Source organism: Emys orbicularis, chromosome 3 (genome assembly GCF_028017835.1).
Source record: "Emys orbicularis isolate rEmyOrb1 chromosome 3, rEmyOrb1.hap1, whole genome shotgun sequence".
In the NCBI taxonomy this organism is placed as follows: domain Eukaryota; kingdom Metazoa; phylum Chordata; order Testudines; family Emydidae; genus Emys; species Emys orbicularis.
This window is the reverse complement of record NC_088685.1, coordinates 121,603,042-121,621,435: the sequence shown is the minus strand read 5'-3', so window position 1 is coordinate 121,621,435 and position 18,394 is coordinate 121,603,042. Positions and strand designations below refer to the sequence as shown.

Below are 18,394 nucleotides of genomic sequence, written 5' to 3'. Positions count from 1 at the left end.
AGTCTTTAATTACATGATCGCATACAATTTTTCCACAAGACCCTGCCTCATTTAGTGCACAGGACTGACATACTCTGGGGATGAATCAGCATTGTGTAGCGAGGGAGACTGTTGTCTGTAGGACCCTTGCCTCGTTTACTGTAGAAGTTGGAAGGTATGTCGTCAATGAGGCAGGGGATTACAGCAAGAGAAAGAACTGTCTCATGCTTAAGGCAATTGAATGCTGTCCTGGGAATTGGATTCTATCCTTCCTGTATCAAACAGTTACTATGTGATGCTAGGCAAGTCACTTAAACCAAACTTTTCATAGGTGTTCTTCATTTATTTGGTCTGAGACCCTGTGGTTTGATTTGCAGAAGTGCCGTGGACTCATGATTGCAACTGCAGTCAATGGGAGCTGTGCTTTGAATATATTAAGTGCTATATAATACTAAATACTCTGAAAAATCACAGTCCTAGGTGTCTCAAATTAGGCTCCTCAGATTAGTGGATACTTTTGACCATGATCTCTCTGTGTCTCAATTCCTCCCTGTAAAATGGGATAATAACCCCTCAGCACACAAGGGTTTTGTGAAGACAAATTAATTAATGCTTGTGAAGCACTCAGATATTATACTGATGAGTAACATAGAAAAGCCTATGAGGAAATTAATAATTTTGTATTCAGAGCAGTAAATAAGGCCTTGGGCTACACAATGAACAAAATACTGAACCGGAGGAGAAAACAAAATATTGAATAGCTGCTCACTAAGTGATCAATGTCCTTTCTGCGCACTGAATGAGGAATGGGTCCTTTGGAAAAAAACAGTATGATCATGTAATTAAAACACTGTGCCATAATGCATACGCACAAGGGGTCCGAGCTAAGGCTGCACAGGCAAGCTTAACTCTGGCATTTTCTAACTTTTGGGTGCTTGACTTTGCCATCACAATAATGTACTAGGTGCTGTGCAAATGACCGGAAGGTATGGTCTCACATGTATGTCTATATATCCTGTTAACATATTATTACACATATTATCATTAGTAATACTTTTCCAGTTAGAAATCATGAAACTAAACCCTTTTGTCTGTGTGTCAAAGCTGCTACCTGCTCCTCCTTCAAATCTCTCCTTGCATCCCACTTTTGTTTAGATTTTCAATGCTACGTTTTTTTCTGACACTGTTTACATCCATCAGCTTATGTAGCTTATCTTTTTGTTTCTATTCTAACTGTTTAAGTGGACTGTAAACTTCTTAAAACAGGGATCCTGTCTTGTTACTTTGTCAAGTCCTACATAAGCACTCAGTACTATAAAACAAAACAACAACAACAGAGAATTAAAAAGAAGGAAACAGACAATTATTTGAAGTGTTTAAGCTGTGCATACAAGACCATACAGCTGACTGGCGATGGCCAGAAAAATAGTCAACTAGTGTAATATGTGATTTTTCAACATACAAAAAAGCCCGAGCAGCACCTGCCTTATAGGTGCCACCGCAGATTTTAAAAAATTGAAAGAAAATTGTCTGAAAGCAACATTTTCATCATGGCATCCTTCACAGCCTCCTACATGGACCAATTTGCTGCTAGCCGCATGAAATTAGCACCTCAGTGGCTGCTTCCTTAAAAGGCCTGCAATGCTAGGGAGTGTGGTTTCAGGAAAGACCCTTTATTTACAATAGTTCAAATGTGCAGTTAATAAAAAGAGAAAAAAATTCTTCCTCTTGCCAGAATTATTTTTCCTTCAGGGGAAAAAAAAAAAAAGAATGCAACCTCTTGAAACTCCATTACTAGGAGGCCTGACATGCTCTCTAGGATATCCCTACCTTTTGCCAGAAGCTACAAATGTATACGCTAAAGTAAACAATGGAAGGGTTACTGAAGGTTAAGTACATTCACATACTTCAGACTGAACAGCCAGACGCCACGCTGGGAAGATAATTTACACAGTATGAACCCAGTGCCCTAATGCTGACTAGGGTGGGGGTGGGGAGGGGAGAGTTAGTCAGATATGCCACAGGTCTACAGTGAACAGAGGTCAATCAGAGGGCACCTTTATTTATAACCCAGACCCTTTTCTCATTTATCTTCCACTGGGGATTCCCCGGTTGGCTACATGACAGGTTTTGTGACATCACCTGTCAGATAATAATAGAAATTCAGTCAGCCACCTGCCAGTAAAGATGGATGGGTTTTTGGTTACAAACTTACTAATTGAATGACTGGCTTTTTCCCCCCGCCTCCCCAAGTCTTGTCTCTGCTGCCAAGAAAACACAGAGAACAGGCTGTTGGATCTCTGTGTTACAACAGAGCACAAACTTTCACAGGTTTGCTATCATATGATCTCTGTGACACCGACAAGACCAAGGTCTTGTCTGGATTTTATTCAGGAGTGCCCCAATCTATCGCTGAGTACTGCCCAACATTCACTAGGTGCTATGCATATGACAGGAAGGTATGGTCCCACATATATGTTTATATATTTTGTTAAGATACATTACACATATTATCATTAGCAATATTTTCCAGTTGGAAATCATAAAACGGAACCCCTTTCCCTGTGTGTCAAAGCTGCTACCTGCTCCTCCTTCAAGTTTCCTTACATCCCACTTTTGTTTAGATTTTCAATGCTACGTTGTTTTCTGACACTGTCTATGTCCATCCATGAGCTAACCCACAGCCAATTCTGAGCCAGTACAATAATGAGTAATAAACCCCAAATACACAGGCTAACAATGGCCATCACTTCCAGATTCATGTGTACCCAAATGATCTATTTATTGTGGCTAACAGAATTTCTTTTCTGACCAACAAAAGAATCTATAGTGTCAGAATGGAAAACAGATCATATATGTTGGAAGCTTTTTGCAATTTGCCTCCTTATCATAATGGCCACCTTGTATTTTCAATTTAGAATTTTCCACAACATTCATATATATTTTGGTTAAGAATATCAAAACACTAACGAGCTTATGGCTGTATGGAACACTTTGTCTTCACAAGAATCTCCAAAAAGCATAAGCATCCCGGATAGAACACTTATGAGGTTCTTGCTATTCCCTAGTTCTTGTTTGTCTGCAAGAAGCAGCTCCATGACACATTCAAGGCCATCTCTTTTCATATGATTTCTGAGTGGACTGGAGAAGTTCTGACAGTAGCATACATCCAACTCATGCTTTAAAATGGACAATTAGAACAAAAATAACAGTAAGTTGGCTGAGGTGTGTCTGACTCTGGCCTCCATTGAACAAGGCCCACTGACCTACTGCTTTGCTGAACTAGTCCAACTCTTCCTTTGGAGTTGCTGGGATATACCTTGAATTGTCACAGGCAGCACAGACAGCTAAATTCTACCTTCAGTTACCACCCATCCTCACTGAAGTCAATAGGATTACAAGAAGTGTAAGTGATGGTAGAATTCTGATCCCCCTACCTCCTTATGTAAACCATTGGGCTAACTCACCAGCCTATGTACCAAAGAACACTCTTCAGTCACAGGATTTCAGTCCCTTTACTTCAGGACTTTGGTTTTATTTCTTCAAAACAAAACTGTCTGATACAAGTTCAACATATCAATCATGTGCTTTCTCCCGACCCAGGGTCTTCTACTCCCTGAAACTCTTACATTCCTTCCTAGCCTGCTCCCTGCAGGATTCCACTCCACAGGCCATCTACCAGGGAGTAGCATATGAACTCTGAGCTAACTCCACCAAGGGGCTGCAATGCAGAGCATTGCAAAGCATAACTCCTAGGCTCTCTGCTGCCTAATTAGAGTCCTCAGCCCCAAGTTAGGTGCCCAGGCTCTGCATAAAATGCATGGGGCAAGTTAGGCACCTAAGAAAGGGAGCCTCAGAAGCCAGCACACTGAGTGGGGAGCCACCTAAGTTAGCCGGGAGTGAAATGCAGAAGAAAAGGGCAGGGCTTGGGGCCCAAATTCACAAAAGTACTTTGGCACCTAACTCACAGCAATCTAGGCCTTAGATACCTGACTGACAGGCCAAGGAGGTGCCTGTCTATGCTGGAATTAGATGCCTAAGGCAGATCTGCCCTGTCTCAAGAAGAGAGAGAGAGACTGACTCTATAGCCCCAGGTCAGTCCTTTCTCGGAGGAGAGAGAGTTTGACTTTGACTTTATAGCCCAGTGGTTAAGGGCACTCACTGGGGAGGTGGGACACTCAGGTTCAAGTCCAGGCTCCAAATAATATTTAATTATTTATACACAATGAAACAGTTCCAACAGGAGAAAAGAGAGAGACCCCACTCAGAATACTCGATAGCCCACTGGTTAGAGCACTCACATGGGAGACCTGAGTTCAAATCCCTGTTCCAAATCAGGCAGACCAGCAATTTGATTCTGGGTCTTGCACATCCCAGGGAAGCTCCCTGGCTACTGGGTATTCTGAGGACAGACTGACATGCACATGCATGAAAAATTCCTGACTTGCTTGCTCCAGTTGTCTTTTGTGCAAGGCCTGATCCAACAGGCATGCTCAGAGATATGCTTACTGGCTTGGGCCCTGCGAGTGAATGACTCATTTGAGAATCCTGCTGGGGCTTAGGCATGAGTTAAGGCACGAAGCAGCTTGTTAGTTGTGGGGTAGCCATAGGCCTTAGGTGGCTTGGCCCTTGCCCACCAGAGGAAACTTTCATGCCTATCAGAATTTAGGTGCCTACAGGGTAGGTGGCAGCTGAGTGGTGATTTTGAGAATGTCAGTGGTACCTAAATGTTGGAGTTCAGTGCCTAGGTACCTTTGTGGATCTAGCCCTCGGTTCCTCCCCTGACCCAGAGATTCTGGCAGGATCCTTTCTACTGCCTGAACCTCTTCTTAGCAACCGAGCTATTTGCTGGTTTCATGAAGACCATGTGATCTTCAAGCTATCCAGGGCCGACTCCAGCTTTTTTGCCGCCCCAAGTGGTGGTGGGGGGGGGGGGGGAGGGGGGGAAGCCGCGATCGGCAACACTTCGGTGGCAGCTCTACTGCGCCGCTTCATTCTTCGGTGGCAATTCGGTGGCCGGTCCTTCCCTCCCAGAGGGACTGAGGGACCCGCCGACAAATTGCCGCCGAAGAGCCGGACGTGCCGCCCCTTTCCGTTGACCACCCCAAGCACCTGCTTCCTGCCCTGGTGCCTGGAGCCAGCCCTGAAGCTATCACCTGAACCTCAGCCTCATAGAATCAGCTGCGAAACTGGTGAGTTGTCACAGGAGGGGTTTAAGCCCAATTCCCTTAAGGGCAACCCTACCCTTCTTCATCATGTATTGATTTAGGCATCAATATTGCAACTGGTTCTGTGTAGCTGAAGCAGGCTTCAAAAAGGCTGTTATGTGCAGGCACACGGGTGTGCCTGCACTGAACCAATCTCATGATGTCTTAATGTTTAAAAGCAAGAACCTTTTAGTCTACTGCTTCCTGTTCCAGTGGGCTCCTGCTCCATTTGCAAGCCAAAGATGGATGGATTACCTAAAGTACATCTATAATCCTACTGCTTTTGTGCAGTTAAAACATTAATGTTACCATAAACTGAAGAAAAAGAAAAAAAGAGCCAACTGTTAAGAGAACAGGCCCTGTACTTTCTGCAGCATCTATAGCTCAGCGGGATTTCATGTACTAAAGCTGATACACACTGGGAAAGCCTTTTTCCACACAGAAGTGCAGCCCATTCAGTGACACAAGTTCTTTTCCAGCAAACAAAATAAACCTTGAGATCATTGCTTGATTCCTCCCCTCTTCTGGTCCCTATGTCCAGCTGTGTTTTTATTTTGGAAAAATAGTTTCAGTTCTGCTCCCAGACAGCTTGTTTGAACTGAACGTAATGTTATGATAAATTCAGACTTGGACTTTGCAGTTTTCATTTATAGTTTCAAGGTGCACATGGAACTGCAGGGCAGCCCATGACATTTCTCTGCTTTTGTTCAAGGTCTGGATATTTAAATCAAGATTCTTTAACACAAAATTCAGACAGTTTTATGATGATTGTTCCTGAACCACTAACCAAAATTACTGAATGGCAACACTGTAAGAGAGTTAGAGAAAGGAAGAGGGAAGCAAAATATTTATTTATTTTTAGTTTTGCTGCTTAATTTAAAAAAAACATGTTCTTTTCCTTCTCCCTAATGAGTCTAATGGTTTCAGCTCCATTTACTGGCCCTTGCTGCAGGTGATGCAGCCAAATCCAGCAGCTTTCAATTTTTAATAAGAATGCATGTGCTGGCTAATCTAAACTCCCTCTAGGGAGTCAAATACTCTGACTGCTGCTCTTGTTTATAATATGTGGGCCTTCCCCCCCCCCTTGTTTTTCAGAGTAACATGCTTGTTTTATACATTAAATACCTATTGATGGGGTACATGATAACCTTAAGTATTTGTAAGGTATAAACATTTAGGGTGTTATACAGGGGTGAACATAGTGGTGATGGAAGGTAAGTTTGAATTGAATATCAGGAAAAAATTCATAACACTGAATTCTATTAGACTATGGAAGGTCTCTAACAGGAAGCAATTTAAGCCCTATCACTAGAGACATTTACAATACTGGACAAAGCACCAGAGTGAGCATCAGAAGGAATAACCCTACCTGGCAATTGAATGTAATTGCATGACTTAATAGGTCTTTGCTATTTCTAATATCTATGACAGAAGGTCACAAAATAAGGGGATAGCTGGCTGGTTTCCTGGCTCTTCTCCTTATTTCCAGCTGCTAAAAGAAATCCAGTTATATTAAATACTTTCCTAATTTCACATTTCCACGTAAGCAACTGTTGTCGCTTTCACAGGAATGACACTATGTTGCTAATGGGAAGAGGTGGCCTGTGTAATAGTGAATGCCCCCCATTCACTATGTATCTATGAGATTATTGTGTATTAAAAAGTACTCCACACCAGGAAAGAGTCTGAGAATCCCATCTTTCTGATTCACACTTAAAAAGGTCTTTGCCCTTCTGTGATTCCATGCAGACAGAAAATAGTGCATACCAATTAAAAGTCCTCTTTTCCTCTTCTGCCTGAAGCCAAGAAGTTAAATACTCCAAAAGGCAACAAAACCTTCTATTTATTCTTTCACATGCTTAACATGTTACTCCTCTACATTTCTCTAGCTTGAATGTCAATCATGGTTGTCATTTTACGAGTCTTGAGTTGAATGCAGGCAGAAAAAACCAAATCTAACTCTCGTGACTACTTCAAGCACCATACTGTACATGAAGATTCATTAACCAAAATCAACATTTCGACTGCAGTGCCCATCTACAGCTGACAATAGGATACAGACCGTGCTGCTAGCACTCAATCTAATACACAGGATTAGCAACAATGGCAGAGGAAAGTGACGTAATCTAAACGACAAAGCTTGATACTGTACTATGGGTGTTCTCTAGTCTCTCAACTCTCTTCATTTGCCAGGCATTTCAAATAAACAGTAGTGGAGCAGCAGGCTGAGTTCCATTTATTGGGCCAAAAGCTGCCATCCTTACTCACACTGAGTAGTTCTTTTACTTGCCAGCAGGCCCATTGAAATTTGGCTCCAGATTTCCAATAGTTGAAGTGTGGATGGGAGAATCCAGCCCTTCCTTACTTTATTTATTTATTTAGTCCTGGGTATCCGATGTCTTACAGAGAGCAAATGCAAGGGATGGAACATCCCTGTAGAACACTGCTGTTATTGTTTCCATTTAACAGTTTGATCGTTAGAATGCTTGTATTTTTCAGACAGAGACAAAGAAATGCTTAAAGATGTGTGGGCATATACGCATCTCTGCAGTCTACTCCTTAGAGTTAACTTTCATACTGTCTTGGAGCCAGTTCAGAACACAAATAGGATCCCCAAGGAGTATTTTTTTAGCTAGCTTATCTAAGGTTAGCAAGGGATGCTTCTAAAATGTTTGCTGGGACAGGAGATTTGAGATGCAGGATGCAGTCTAGTGAATTATTGTATAAGAGTCTGCAGTTCTTCTACTTACCAGGAGATGGCGGCTGAATCTTAGGTTGTTTCTTAGTATCTCCAGTGCTGAAGACCTCCGGAGGGGGCTCCTCCCCTCGTTCTATCTTACACTCAAAGGCAAACAGGTACTGAATATACTGTTTTTTCAGGGAGCTGGCTGCGCTGCTTGAAGTGCCAACATTCAGGTTGGTTGCCAACTCGCGCCACTTCTTGTTTTTATTAACCTAGCAAAATAAATGGCAGAAGTATTGGTTTGCAGCAAGGCGGCTTGTTTAAAGCCAAGAGGAAAAAGAGCACTTAATGTCTTGGTTTACTTTTTTTATTTGCCTCTTTTAACTAATGCTCATTACTCCCCCACTCAGTAATGCACAGACAGCGTTTATAGTTATAAAACCATTAAGGAACCTGCTGATAGCTACATAAAAAGCTTGTTGAGAGTCTTCTGCATGGTGCATCTTTTAAATGCCTTGCACTCTTCCAAGGCTTGTGCTGTTCAGTTAGCTATTTATCTCCATTCAAATGCACACTCACTGACTCTCTCTGACACACACGCACACACACACACACACACACACACCCTATTCTAATTAAAAAAGCAGCTTCTAAAAACTAATTTAAAAAGCAATAACAATGTTATTCTGCAGTTTAAGTGTTTCAGCACTGATATGAAAAACATTTCCTCCAGAACAGCCACCAGCTGTCAGGTAGTTTAGCCTGCAATTTCTGGTTCAAATCCTTTCACTTTAAGGCTTCTTGTGGGATTGATCAATGATCCCGTTGCAACAGGAGATGCAGAGTCAAGTGAGGCCCCTTATTAATTAAGACAGAGTTCAAACACACTGGAACAGTGCAGTAATGTTCTGTATTACAGCTCTGCTGATACAAGCATGCCATTGGTGTGAGCCTTGTTTTGCTGCGTATGCCAGAGTACTGAAAGCGACTGTTCAAACTATGCTCTTAGGTTGAGGCACACTGGATTTGCCACATCAGATCAGACCATTGGTCCAGCAGTGCCTCTAGTAATGACCAGTATTTTTCCTTTAAACAAAGGTGAAAATGGCCCCAATGCACATCAAGCTAGATGTGCAGTGCTGGGTATGATCCTATGAGGTGCTGAGCACCACTGAAGTAAATGGAAGTTGAAAGTGCTCAGCATCTCTTAAGGGGGGGGGGGGAGGAGGAGGAAGGGGGAGCTTACTTCTTGAATGCTATGATGATCAGTTTACGTCCTGAAGCATGAGATTTTATCACCCTATTTTAGCTTAAATAGCTACAAAGTTTATTACTGGTCATATCTGTTGCCAACCCTATATGCCAGCCAAGGAGATATTTATATAGTTTTTATCTTTGTGTTCAATAACCCCTTCACAGCTGCCAGATAGGATGGTTCTCTTGGCAAAAGAATTAATTACATGCAGACTGGCATGGCCGAGTGAAGAGTTTTATTTTCCCTGTGTATTCCAGGTACATCTGGCAGCAATCCAGGGGTCAAAGAGAAAGTGATTTTCATAAACTGGCACTTTTGAGACTTAAATCCCCAATCACACAGCCCTTTTTTGCCCATTTACTTAGCACTACGTGGTATACAACAAACACACTGCATAATGCACGCCGAAGTACTCAGTGCCTAAATGTCCAGTGTATTGGCATATAAAACAAGGCTGCCAACAGCAGGTCTACCATGGCTTTGGAAGAGGGAAGCAAAGCGCTATTTGGTGTACCTTGAAATGCAATGCTTCAGGAGGATAAATACGCACCATCGCTGCACATCTACATCCTGTCACTCAGTGGGCAGAGATCATGAAACGTGGAGAGCAGTGGTAGGGGCAACTATGCTTTTCAGGTGGGCACCATCCAACTATATTTAAATAAATCTCATTAGACGAACATGTGCATTTCTCTGTAGCCCTAACCAGAGAATACATGTTAACATGCCCACAGTGAACAATCAACCTTTGTAGCCTACAAACCTATAAATCAAGTTCCTTTCAAAATTGTATCTGAGTGGGACAGCATCTCCTCATCGGTAATATATGTTGGTCCATATTGGAAAGTAAGCTTGGGCCCAAAATGTGTTTTTTAAAAAAATAAATAAGAAAAGACCCTTGTTATAAACAAACATACAGGCCTTTTTAGGATTTCAAATTTCAACTCCCACTTATATTTAATGGTTTAATATTAACCAGTTGTGTAGAAGCATTTGAGCCTCTGTAGACACTGAGTCAAATGCTGTAGCTAGACTTAAAAAGAGGGCTGCAGAGTGTTATGACCAATAATAAAGATTGCAAGTTCAGGAAAACTTCGGGGCACACATCAGCTGGTCATTGCAAAAGTCAGGATGGAACCCCACCGTTCATCCGTGGACAGCATTTAACAAGTGGCAAGGTGCAATACATTAGATTTTTCTACCTTCCTCTGCGGTGCCAGTTAGCATCACTGGACTTCAATGACCATGGTCTAATTCAATATGCTATATCATGCTATGCAGAGTACTACTGTTAAAATCAGCAGTAATCACTGTTGGAAGTGGGTTTCCAGAACTGGCTAGGTGGGAGCATTACCAGGGGTTCACTTTCCATGGGCCCAATTCAATTTAACATACTTCTGTTTTCAGATTGTGTGTTTTAGTGTAGAGATCATGTGTATTTTAGTTACATCTAACTCATAATTTAGAGCCTGATCCTGCAAAGTACTGATCACCCTTAATTCAATTCGAGTTGTGAGCTCTCACCATCTCACAGGAAACATTCAGCACACAGCAGGCCTGGGCCAGCAAGGCAAAAAGAAGGTCTTGAATCCCAAATCCAATAATGCTACTACTTAATATTTAGTATCTACTCTAGTGCTTTACCCTTTCAAAGTGCTCCACAAACATTAAAGGATCAATCCGGCTCTAAAGACATGAATGGGATCGAACCTAAATAAGTTAATGTTCACAGCATCCGTGTGAGTCAGGCAACTATTACTAACCCCGATTCGCATGTGGGAAAAGAACCTCATATTCTCTCACCTGTGACAGCACAGGCCTCATATCTACTCTCAGTGGGAAAGACAAGGTTCAATGCAGCAAACTGTATCTCTGACTTCTACCAACATCTTTTTTATTTGCAGCCTCTTCCCCAGTCTACCTTCCTGCCTTTCGGTTAGGTTTCCCCATTATTGATTATTATTGTATTTATATAGATTGAGACACAATGCAAAACATGTGGTAAATATTTTCCAAACATAGAGGAAAACACAGTCTCTTCCCAACTGAGTATACAATCTAAACATACAGAGGGAGGAATGGTTTGGGACAGACTGCTTGCAAATTACATACTCCTGCCACTTCCTAAGAGATTTGAACTGACTTTTCCTAGAGGCACTTCCCTGTCTGAGATGGATGGATTTCAGGCGCTCTCTTTTTTTCCATCTCTAGAACAGCTGTTTTCCATCACCTGTTTTGATCTTCTTCCATGTTTCTAACCCTTCTCTTTAATCCAATGGCCTTCTCTTCTGATTCTCTCTTAGCACTACTAGAGTGCCCTTGAGCAGACAGCAGCCTAAACTCCCTTGACACTAGGCAATTTAGAGCCACATTGTGCACTATGAGAGCACTAGTGCAGTCCAAAATGAACCTCAGGGCTTGTTTACATAAACCCTGAGTTCATGGCAAGCTGGGGTGTAAATCTACCCCAAACTAAGCGCCTGTGTGGACCTTGCCACTGCGCACTAAAAATTCAAACAGATTTGAAACAGGAGTAGATCAAAGCATACTACAGAGCTTTTAGTATGTAGCAGCAGGGTCCACACGGTCAGTTAGTGCATGGCAGGCTAATCTGGGTTAGATTTACACACGAGCTTACTTACCTTCAAACATTAGTTATACTGAAACTTCCATGTCTTTTCCCCCTTGTTTTCAGGGAAGAATTTGTAATGCTGAAACTAGCAGAAAATATTCTAGGAGGAATGCAGGGCTAAGTTTTTGGATGGTCTAGTTTCATCCACTTCCGCTCACCTGTGCTAAACCTCCAATCTCTTTGACACAGACATAAAGCCTGAAGAGGTCCAGTGGCTTCTTGCCTACAGCTGGCAGACTGGCCACAGGCGTGCCCCTTTCTTCCATGAAGGTGAGGTATCGATCCACCCACATCTTGCGCTCTGGCTCACTTCCCAGCTCATAGACTTTTGTGATCTTTTCTCCAGTTGTGGTGGAGGAACTTGATTTCTAGAGCACAAAAAGAAAAAAAAAAGAGTTGGGGGAAGGGAGGGAAGGGAAGGGAAAAGAAAGTAAGATACTCACAACATTGAAAAAGAGAAGATGTCAAACAAACTAAAGCTATCACACAACAGTCAGGAATGAAGGCTACTAGTTCTGGCACAAACAGTACATTCTGTCCATATACTGCAAGTTACATGATTTTAAATAAAGGGCCCAAACTCCCCATTTTCATTATTTTCTTATGTTTCTTTCATTGATCTGAGCTTTGGATCCCAGAAGGCAAGTTTCTGATGATGCCTCAAGTCATTTAAAAAATATCTAGTTTTTATATAGTGCTTTTCATCCGCAGATCTCAAAGCGCTTTACAATTTTAAATGAAGCTACATTAAAATCGGCCTCTTCTGAACAACTTGTAATAATACAAAGAACACCCTGAAAGAAAGCAAGTACCAAAATGCTCCATCAGAAGAGGAATTTCTGAAGAAACAGCTCAGAGCAGAAGCTAGGACAACCAACCTGTTTTGTGAGCAGTGTTGGAATTGGACAGGGGTAGGTGATTATGTTTTACCTACCCTTCCCATCATGGCTGGCTAAAAAAAACCAAAAACGCAGAAGAGGGAGCCTACTGTCATTTTCTCATACCAGCCAATTTGAGTACTGGTCATGAGTAACCACTCTCTTCACTTGCAAAGGTGAAAGAGAACCACAGAGTATAGCCATCACATGTATTCGGCGTGTGGAGAAAGAACATACATAGCACTGGTGAAAATTAGGGGTATAAACAGAACCAGAGCCCATTACAAGTAGCTGGACCAGGCAATGGGAAAATCCACAAAAGCGGAGGGTGGGGGGAAAATTAGTTCTCCCTCTGTTGAGTAGTAAGAATGGAACCATTATGTGGCTACTCCTCTAATTTTAATGCTAGCAAAGCCTCAGCGTTCCTCATTCCCCTCCCCTTCCTTACAAGGGAAGGGAGAGGAAACAGCTGGTGGATCTGCGTAGATGTGCATCCACCAGACCCTTTCTCCACACCTTTGCTATGCAAGCAGAGAGCCCTGTGAGCTGGGCTCTGTGACTCACAGGGATTGCACCCCACTCACGTGTAGCTCTCTCAGTAGTGTCCCCCTTCCACACAGTATAAGTGCTCTGGGTTCTGCTGCAAGAGGGCTCTCTGCCCCTACAGAGGAGGGGAGATGATTTGCCCCCTAGTGAACTTGGGGTTATTCAGAATTAGACATGATCGGGACATTTGGACACCAAGCTATGTGGAAAGGAAATATTCACATGACATTATGGAGAAGGAAATGTATTCTGTATATATAACATATCAGAGGTGTAGCCCCAGCTGTGGTAAACACACTTCACCATCCTTGTCCACCCATTGCCCTTCCCCTGCTTAACTTTTCTCAATTTTTTTCTTTTTGCTTTTTAGGGTAAAATATTTTAAAATAAGCAAAAAAATTTTTTTGACTGATCAGCTCTAAACAAAATTCCCAAATGTACTTTGGGACGAGTACAGAACGAGCTTTCTGTTGATCACATGGTTCTGAACGGGGCCTGGCACTGTGGCACGATGCAACATGTAATGTGGCAACATGCAGCTTTCAATGACTTTAGCCTGTTGATTACTGTGGTATTCAGAAAGCCAATAACGGTTCACATAAAGCATTGCCACCAATCACCTTGTACAATTTGGGCTGGAAAATCTGAAGAGCTCCAAATCTCCCTCTGGTCTCTGGTTGAAACTTGACAATTTTGGGGAAGAGCCAGGAGGGAAGAGAATCAGAGCCAAGAGGATGTGACCCTGCAGTTCCATTGTTGTTATTATTTCCAGTGAATGGATATTAATTTTAATTAAATAAATTGGCTCCTGAAAAGCTCCCCACTTTGCTAACTGAATTTCTAATTTCTTCAGTTGTAATCCTCCCTACTGATATGTATGTAATATTACCTTTCACATTTTAAAGTTTGAAGGTGCAATATTGAATTTAGTGAACCAAATTCAGCTGTGCTGCAACTCTCCCGGAAGTCAATGGAGCCAAGGCTGAATGTGGTTTACTGGTTTTAAATGGAGGGAGGCGTGTGCACTGGCATAAGGCCCGTGGATTAGGCTGTGAAAGCACAAATTTAACGACTCTGTATGTGGTTGTGATATCAGTTCTGTAACTGAAATTGCTTCATCCCACGCATTTAGGAGCATTGTGTTTTTAAACAATAATTTAACCAGTGAATTATTTTTACTTTGAAGATTATTAAAATGGAAAGGAAAATTAAAAAGAGAGGATGGACAGTAAGTGGACAAGTCATAATCCTAAATATTTTATTCTCAAATAGGAACCTAGGGATGAGCATATAACTCTGAATAGCAGAGCAGAGTGGAGCTACAGTGCTACCCACTTAAGTAAAGAACAAAATGATTCTACCTTTTACCAGCATTAATTTCACAGTCTCACGTTTGTGATATCACAGACATCTTTATCTATATTCTAGGCAGGAAATACAAGGTTTTATATAGCAAATTTTATCTCCACTTACATCTAATGTAGGAGGTAATAAACTAGTTTCTATTATGCTTTTATATGAGTTCACCAGTAGAAGAAAGTTCAGGTTTAATATTCAAATGAAAGGTTTTACATTATAAAATTCTTCTTCTTTTAAACCAGTATCACTGCAAAATGTCAATTGGTTTACAGTCTTTCATACTGGGCTCTTATACTATCTCTGTCTCAAATTATGTTGCTTTTCTGTAACATGGCAGCAGGCTCCAAAATGACAGTATGATTTGAAAACTTTTCACAGTTTGCAGAAGGTAAGAAGTGCTTCTCACTCTGCAATTTTCTTTTAAAATGAAACATTAACTTTAGAAGAATGCACTGGGGGAAAACAACACCCTTTCCCAAAAGTAAATGTGTTTTTTTTTCTCTTCTGCACTACTATGTGCAAAATGACAGATTTTACACAAGCTTGTGCACACACTAACACAAACTGCTGTCCTGTATGGCCAGATTCAGCCTAGAGCAGGTAAATTTTAAAACGTAGAAAATAGGGATTTATTACAGCATAACTACTGACTAACTTAATTAAAGTGGGAGTACCAGGCAATATTGGAATAATAACAAATATCCTACATTTTTCTTTGTGAGTGCATTTACAGTCTGATTAAAATAACCAATAGGGCTTAGGCAAGCTTGTCATGCCTAGCTCTATCACCTTGCTTCAATTTCCCTGTAATCCTAACCTCTGCTACTCTAGCCCCAGGACTTTCCTGTGAAGAGCTCCTGTCATGCCAAAGTGGGTGGTGGCTTTTGAAACAAGATGAGAAGAAGCAAACTTATTTCCATATTTAATTTGTATATTATTTATATTGCACCAAAACATACACTGATGCCTCATAGAGCAGTAATCTACCACACCTCCTATGGTCAATCTGCAAGAGTCCTCCAGGCAATCCAAGGTATCTGCTTGATAGTTCATTGTCTCCTACAACAATTCCTTTCAGATTTTAGCTGTAGGTAGTTATCTCTGTTTGCATCTGTGTATGTGTGTGTAAAACACAGACTGATAATCCCACTTTAAGAGTTTGTTAATATTTATATAATAATAAAGACCTATTTTTATTATATACCCACATGCGCAGGCACACACACACATTCCACAGACTGCAAATCTCTCACTGAAAGCACTGTGGGGAAAATGTACAATTCAACTATCTCTACTGTAATATGTAGATATATACAGTGAACAGTTTCAGAGCATTTTAAGGGGATTCATAACCCTACTGTTTTAATTTGTGTCACAATGACCCTGCTCACAGTCTCTCTCATATTGAGACTCTCACATATTTTCATATTCTATTTTAATTAATTTTTAAGCCATTTTGTTCTTTACATAACTGATTACAGTATAGCAATGCCACTGTAACTATCCAGCTGGAGAATCCCACAACACATATCATTATACAGTCTCTTCTCTGCATCTTCTCCCTCCACACTTGCATAAAGGAATCACTGAACAAAATGACCCACTCTGCTGGTGCAGGGGTACTGCAAAGCTAACCACAGACCATGCTCACCGTTGCCCACACTCACTCCTGGAGCCAAGAACTCTATCAGAACCTTAGCACTTGGATAATCTGATGAATAAATTAGCCAGCACAGGCTATTTTCATATATTACTGGGAAGAATGGGGAATCCCAATAATAATTTCAATCAAAGTCAGACTAGTGTTGTCAATATCAGCTGTAAACTAAGTTATCCAACAGTCTGGCCTCCACAGATAAAAAGAGATCAGCTGGCAGACAGCTCTTATTTTTCTATAATTCTATAGTTCTCCAAACCAGCACCATTCTAATCACTTGAACTATTTATTGAGAAGGTAACTGAAGTTATGGAATCATTGCTAAGAACTCTGAACAGGAGGTGTAACATGGTATTTGAAGAGAAGAGCATGTGGAACAGGAGTTTAACCTGAAAGCAAAACCATAATGCCTCCCACCTCCTTCACAGATTTATTCTAATTTTTTTTTTGTTAATTTTAAGTGGAAACAATACATATATGCTCACGATGGTCCCTGTGGTTTATTAACAAATTATTAAAATGAGCTCAGGAATGCACATTCACTAGACAAAATATTTTCCAATCTTCCAGAAAAGAAAAAGCGAAACATTAAATAAAAGAAAAGAAAAGAAAAGAAAAGAAAATTTCCCATCACCAGTTTACAGCATTGTCCATTCAGAAATGTTATTAAAATAAAGACAGAATGGGACCCGGAGGGCGTAAAGAACACCAGCTGCCTTCTGAGACTCAAAGTCAATGACATATGGACATCAAAATTAAGGTGGTGCATCTCATTCCTATACTTCCCCTGTTCTCCCCTGCAGAGCTTATATTTGCTACATACCTCCTCAGGCCTTTTAAGGTGAAATTCACACCAGTGCAGAGGGCATGCACAAAAACTCTAAAAATCCACTTGAGCCTATTAAATGTGGTTCAGAAGGTCTTGTCTGGACCCTCTACACTAGCAAGAATGTCACCCTCCATGAAGAAAGCTGTCTCTGCAGATAACGTGCTATGAGCTTAACTACTTTCTCAGAGGAGCAAAAAGTTAGTAACTCTGAATTGCCATGTGAAGTCTATGAACATTTTTGGGGACAACTTTAATGTCTGGCTCTATCTGCTGCAACAAGATAATAGTGATTAATAACATTCCCTGTCTTGGATGTTATATTTCCAGGCTCTGGATTGGCTAGACTTTTTCCCCTCACCAAATTGCTTTTGCCTTGAGATGTGCTCTTCAATTTATCTTGTGAAAACTAAGGCATTACTAAAGACTAGTTGCTAAGTTAGCTATGCATTAACATTGGAAAAGAGCATTATATTTTGTATATAACTATAATATAGTATTTTGCTTGAGTGAAGTAATATTTTAAATAAAAGAATGACATATACTTTCTTAGTTTAAGAAATAAGCCAAAAATGGTCAAATGGATATTAGATCCCCATATATGCTTATGTTTGCACACTTTTTTTTGTATTTTTTGCTCTTTGCATCTCATCTGGAAATGATACTTAGTTTAAATGTTATGTCTTATGCTGTTCTGGATCCAGATCTTTCTGCATAACCTGTTTCTAGTGTGATTACACGTTGTTCATCTAAAAAAGGAGCTTTCTAAAAATATACTTCCCTTAACTTTTTCACCAACCTTTTGGTTCATTTCAACTAACTGAGTGAAACAAATCACAACTGATATTATTTCAGATTGTGCCCTGAGAATTTATATTTCTACATATGAAATTTGGAAATAAAAATGTTTCGGAACTGTAAATGACAGACTTGTCTGAGGTGCCTTTTGTGGTGCAGAGCCTGTAACCCATACTGTGCCTGTTCTTACTACCCACAGAGAGGAAAATATTTGTTTTTTTTTAAATAGTAATACTTAATGAACAGTGGGACAAACAGTGAAGTCAGTTGTGTGAAGGAGTTTGGACCCAATAAAAGAAATGGAATGTCCTTATCAACACAATTGGCATGCTCTGTAAGCTGATGCATTATGGGAAGGATGCTTTCTTCACAACAACTGCTGTATTACCAGACAGTAAACTTACACGATGCACTCAATTTTACTCTTTTTATTACTACTGGGTCAAATTTTGCCCTCTGATAGGCATGCTCAGGTCCCACAGAAGCCAAGCCAGTGGGAGTTGTACGCATGTATCTGAGAGCTGAATTTGGCCCTATTATTATAAAGAAAGAAAACCCTTTAGTGGATAAATTA

General features: G+C 40.9%; 1 protein-coding gene across 3 annotated transcripts in view; it reads right to left on the bottom strand.

Moving 5' to 3' along the window:
* The window catches only part of ARID1B (AT-rich interaction domain 1B), a 412,174-nt gene that overhangs the window by 25,768 nt on the left and 368,012 nt on the right, over nt 1-18,394 (bottom strand). For all 3 annotated transcript variants that reach the window (XM_065400299.1, XM_065400297.1, XM_065400298.1), the window contains 2 exons: nt 11,915-12,124; nt 7,937-8,141 (listed from right to left, as the gene is read on the bottom strand). In XM_065400299.1, the coding sequence (XP_065256371.1) occupies nt 7,937-8,141; nt 11,915-12,124 (415 nt within the window). The remainder of the gene's footprint in view (nt 1-7,936; nt 8,142-11,914; nt 12,125-18,394) is intronic.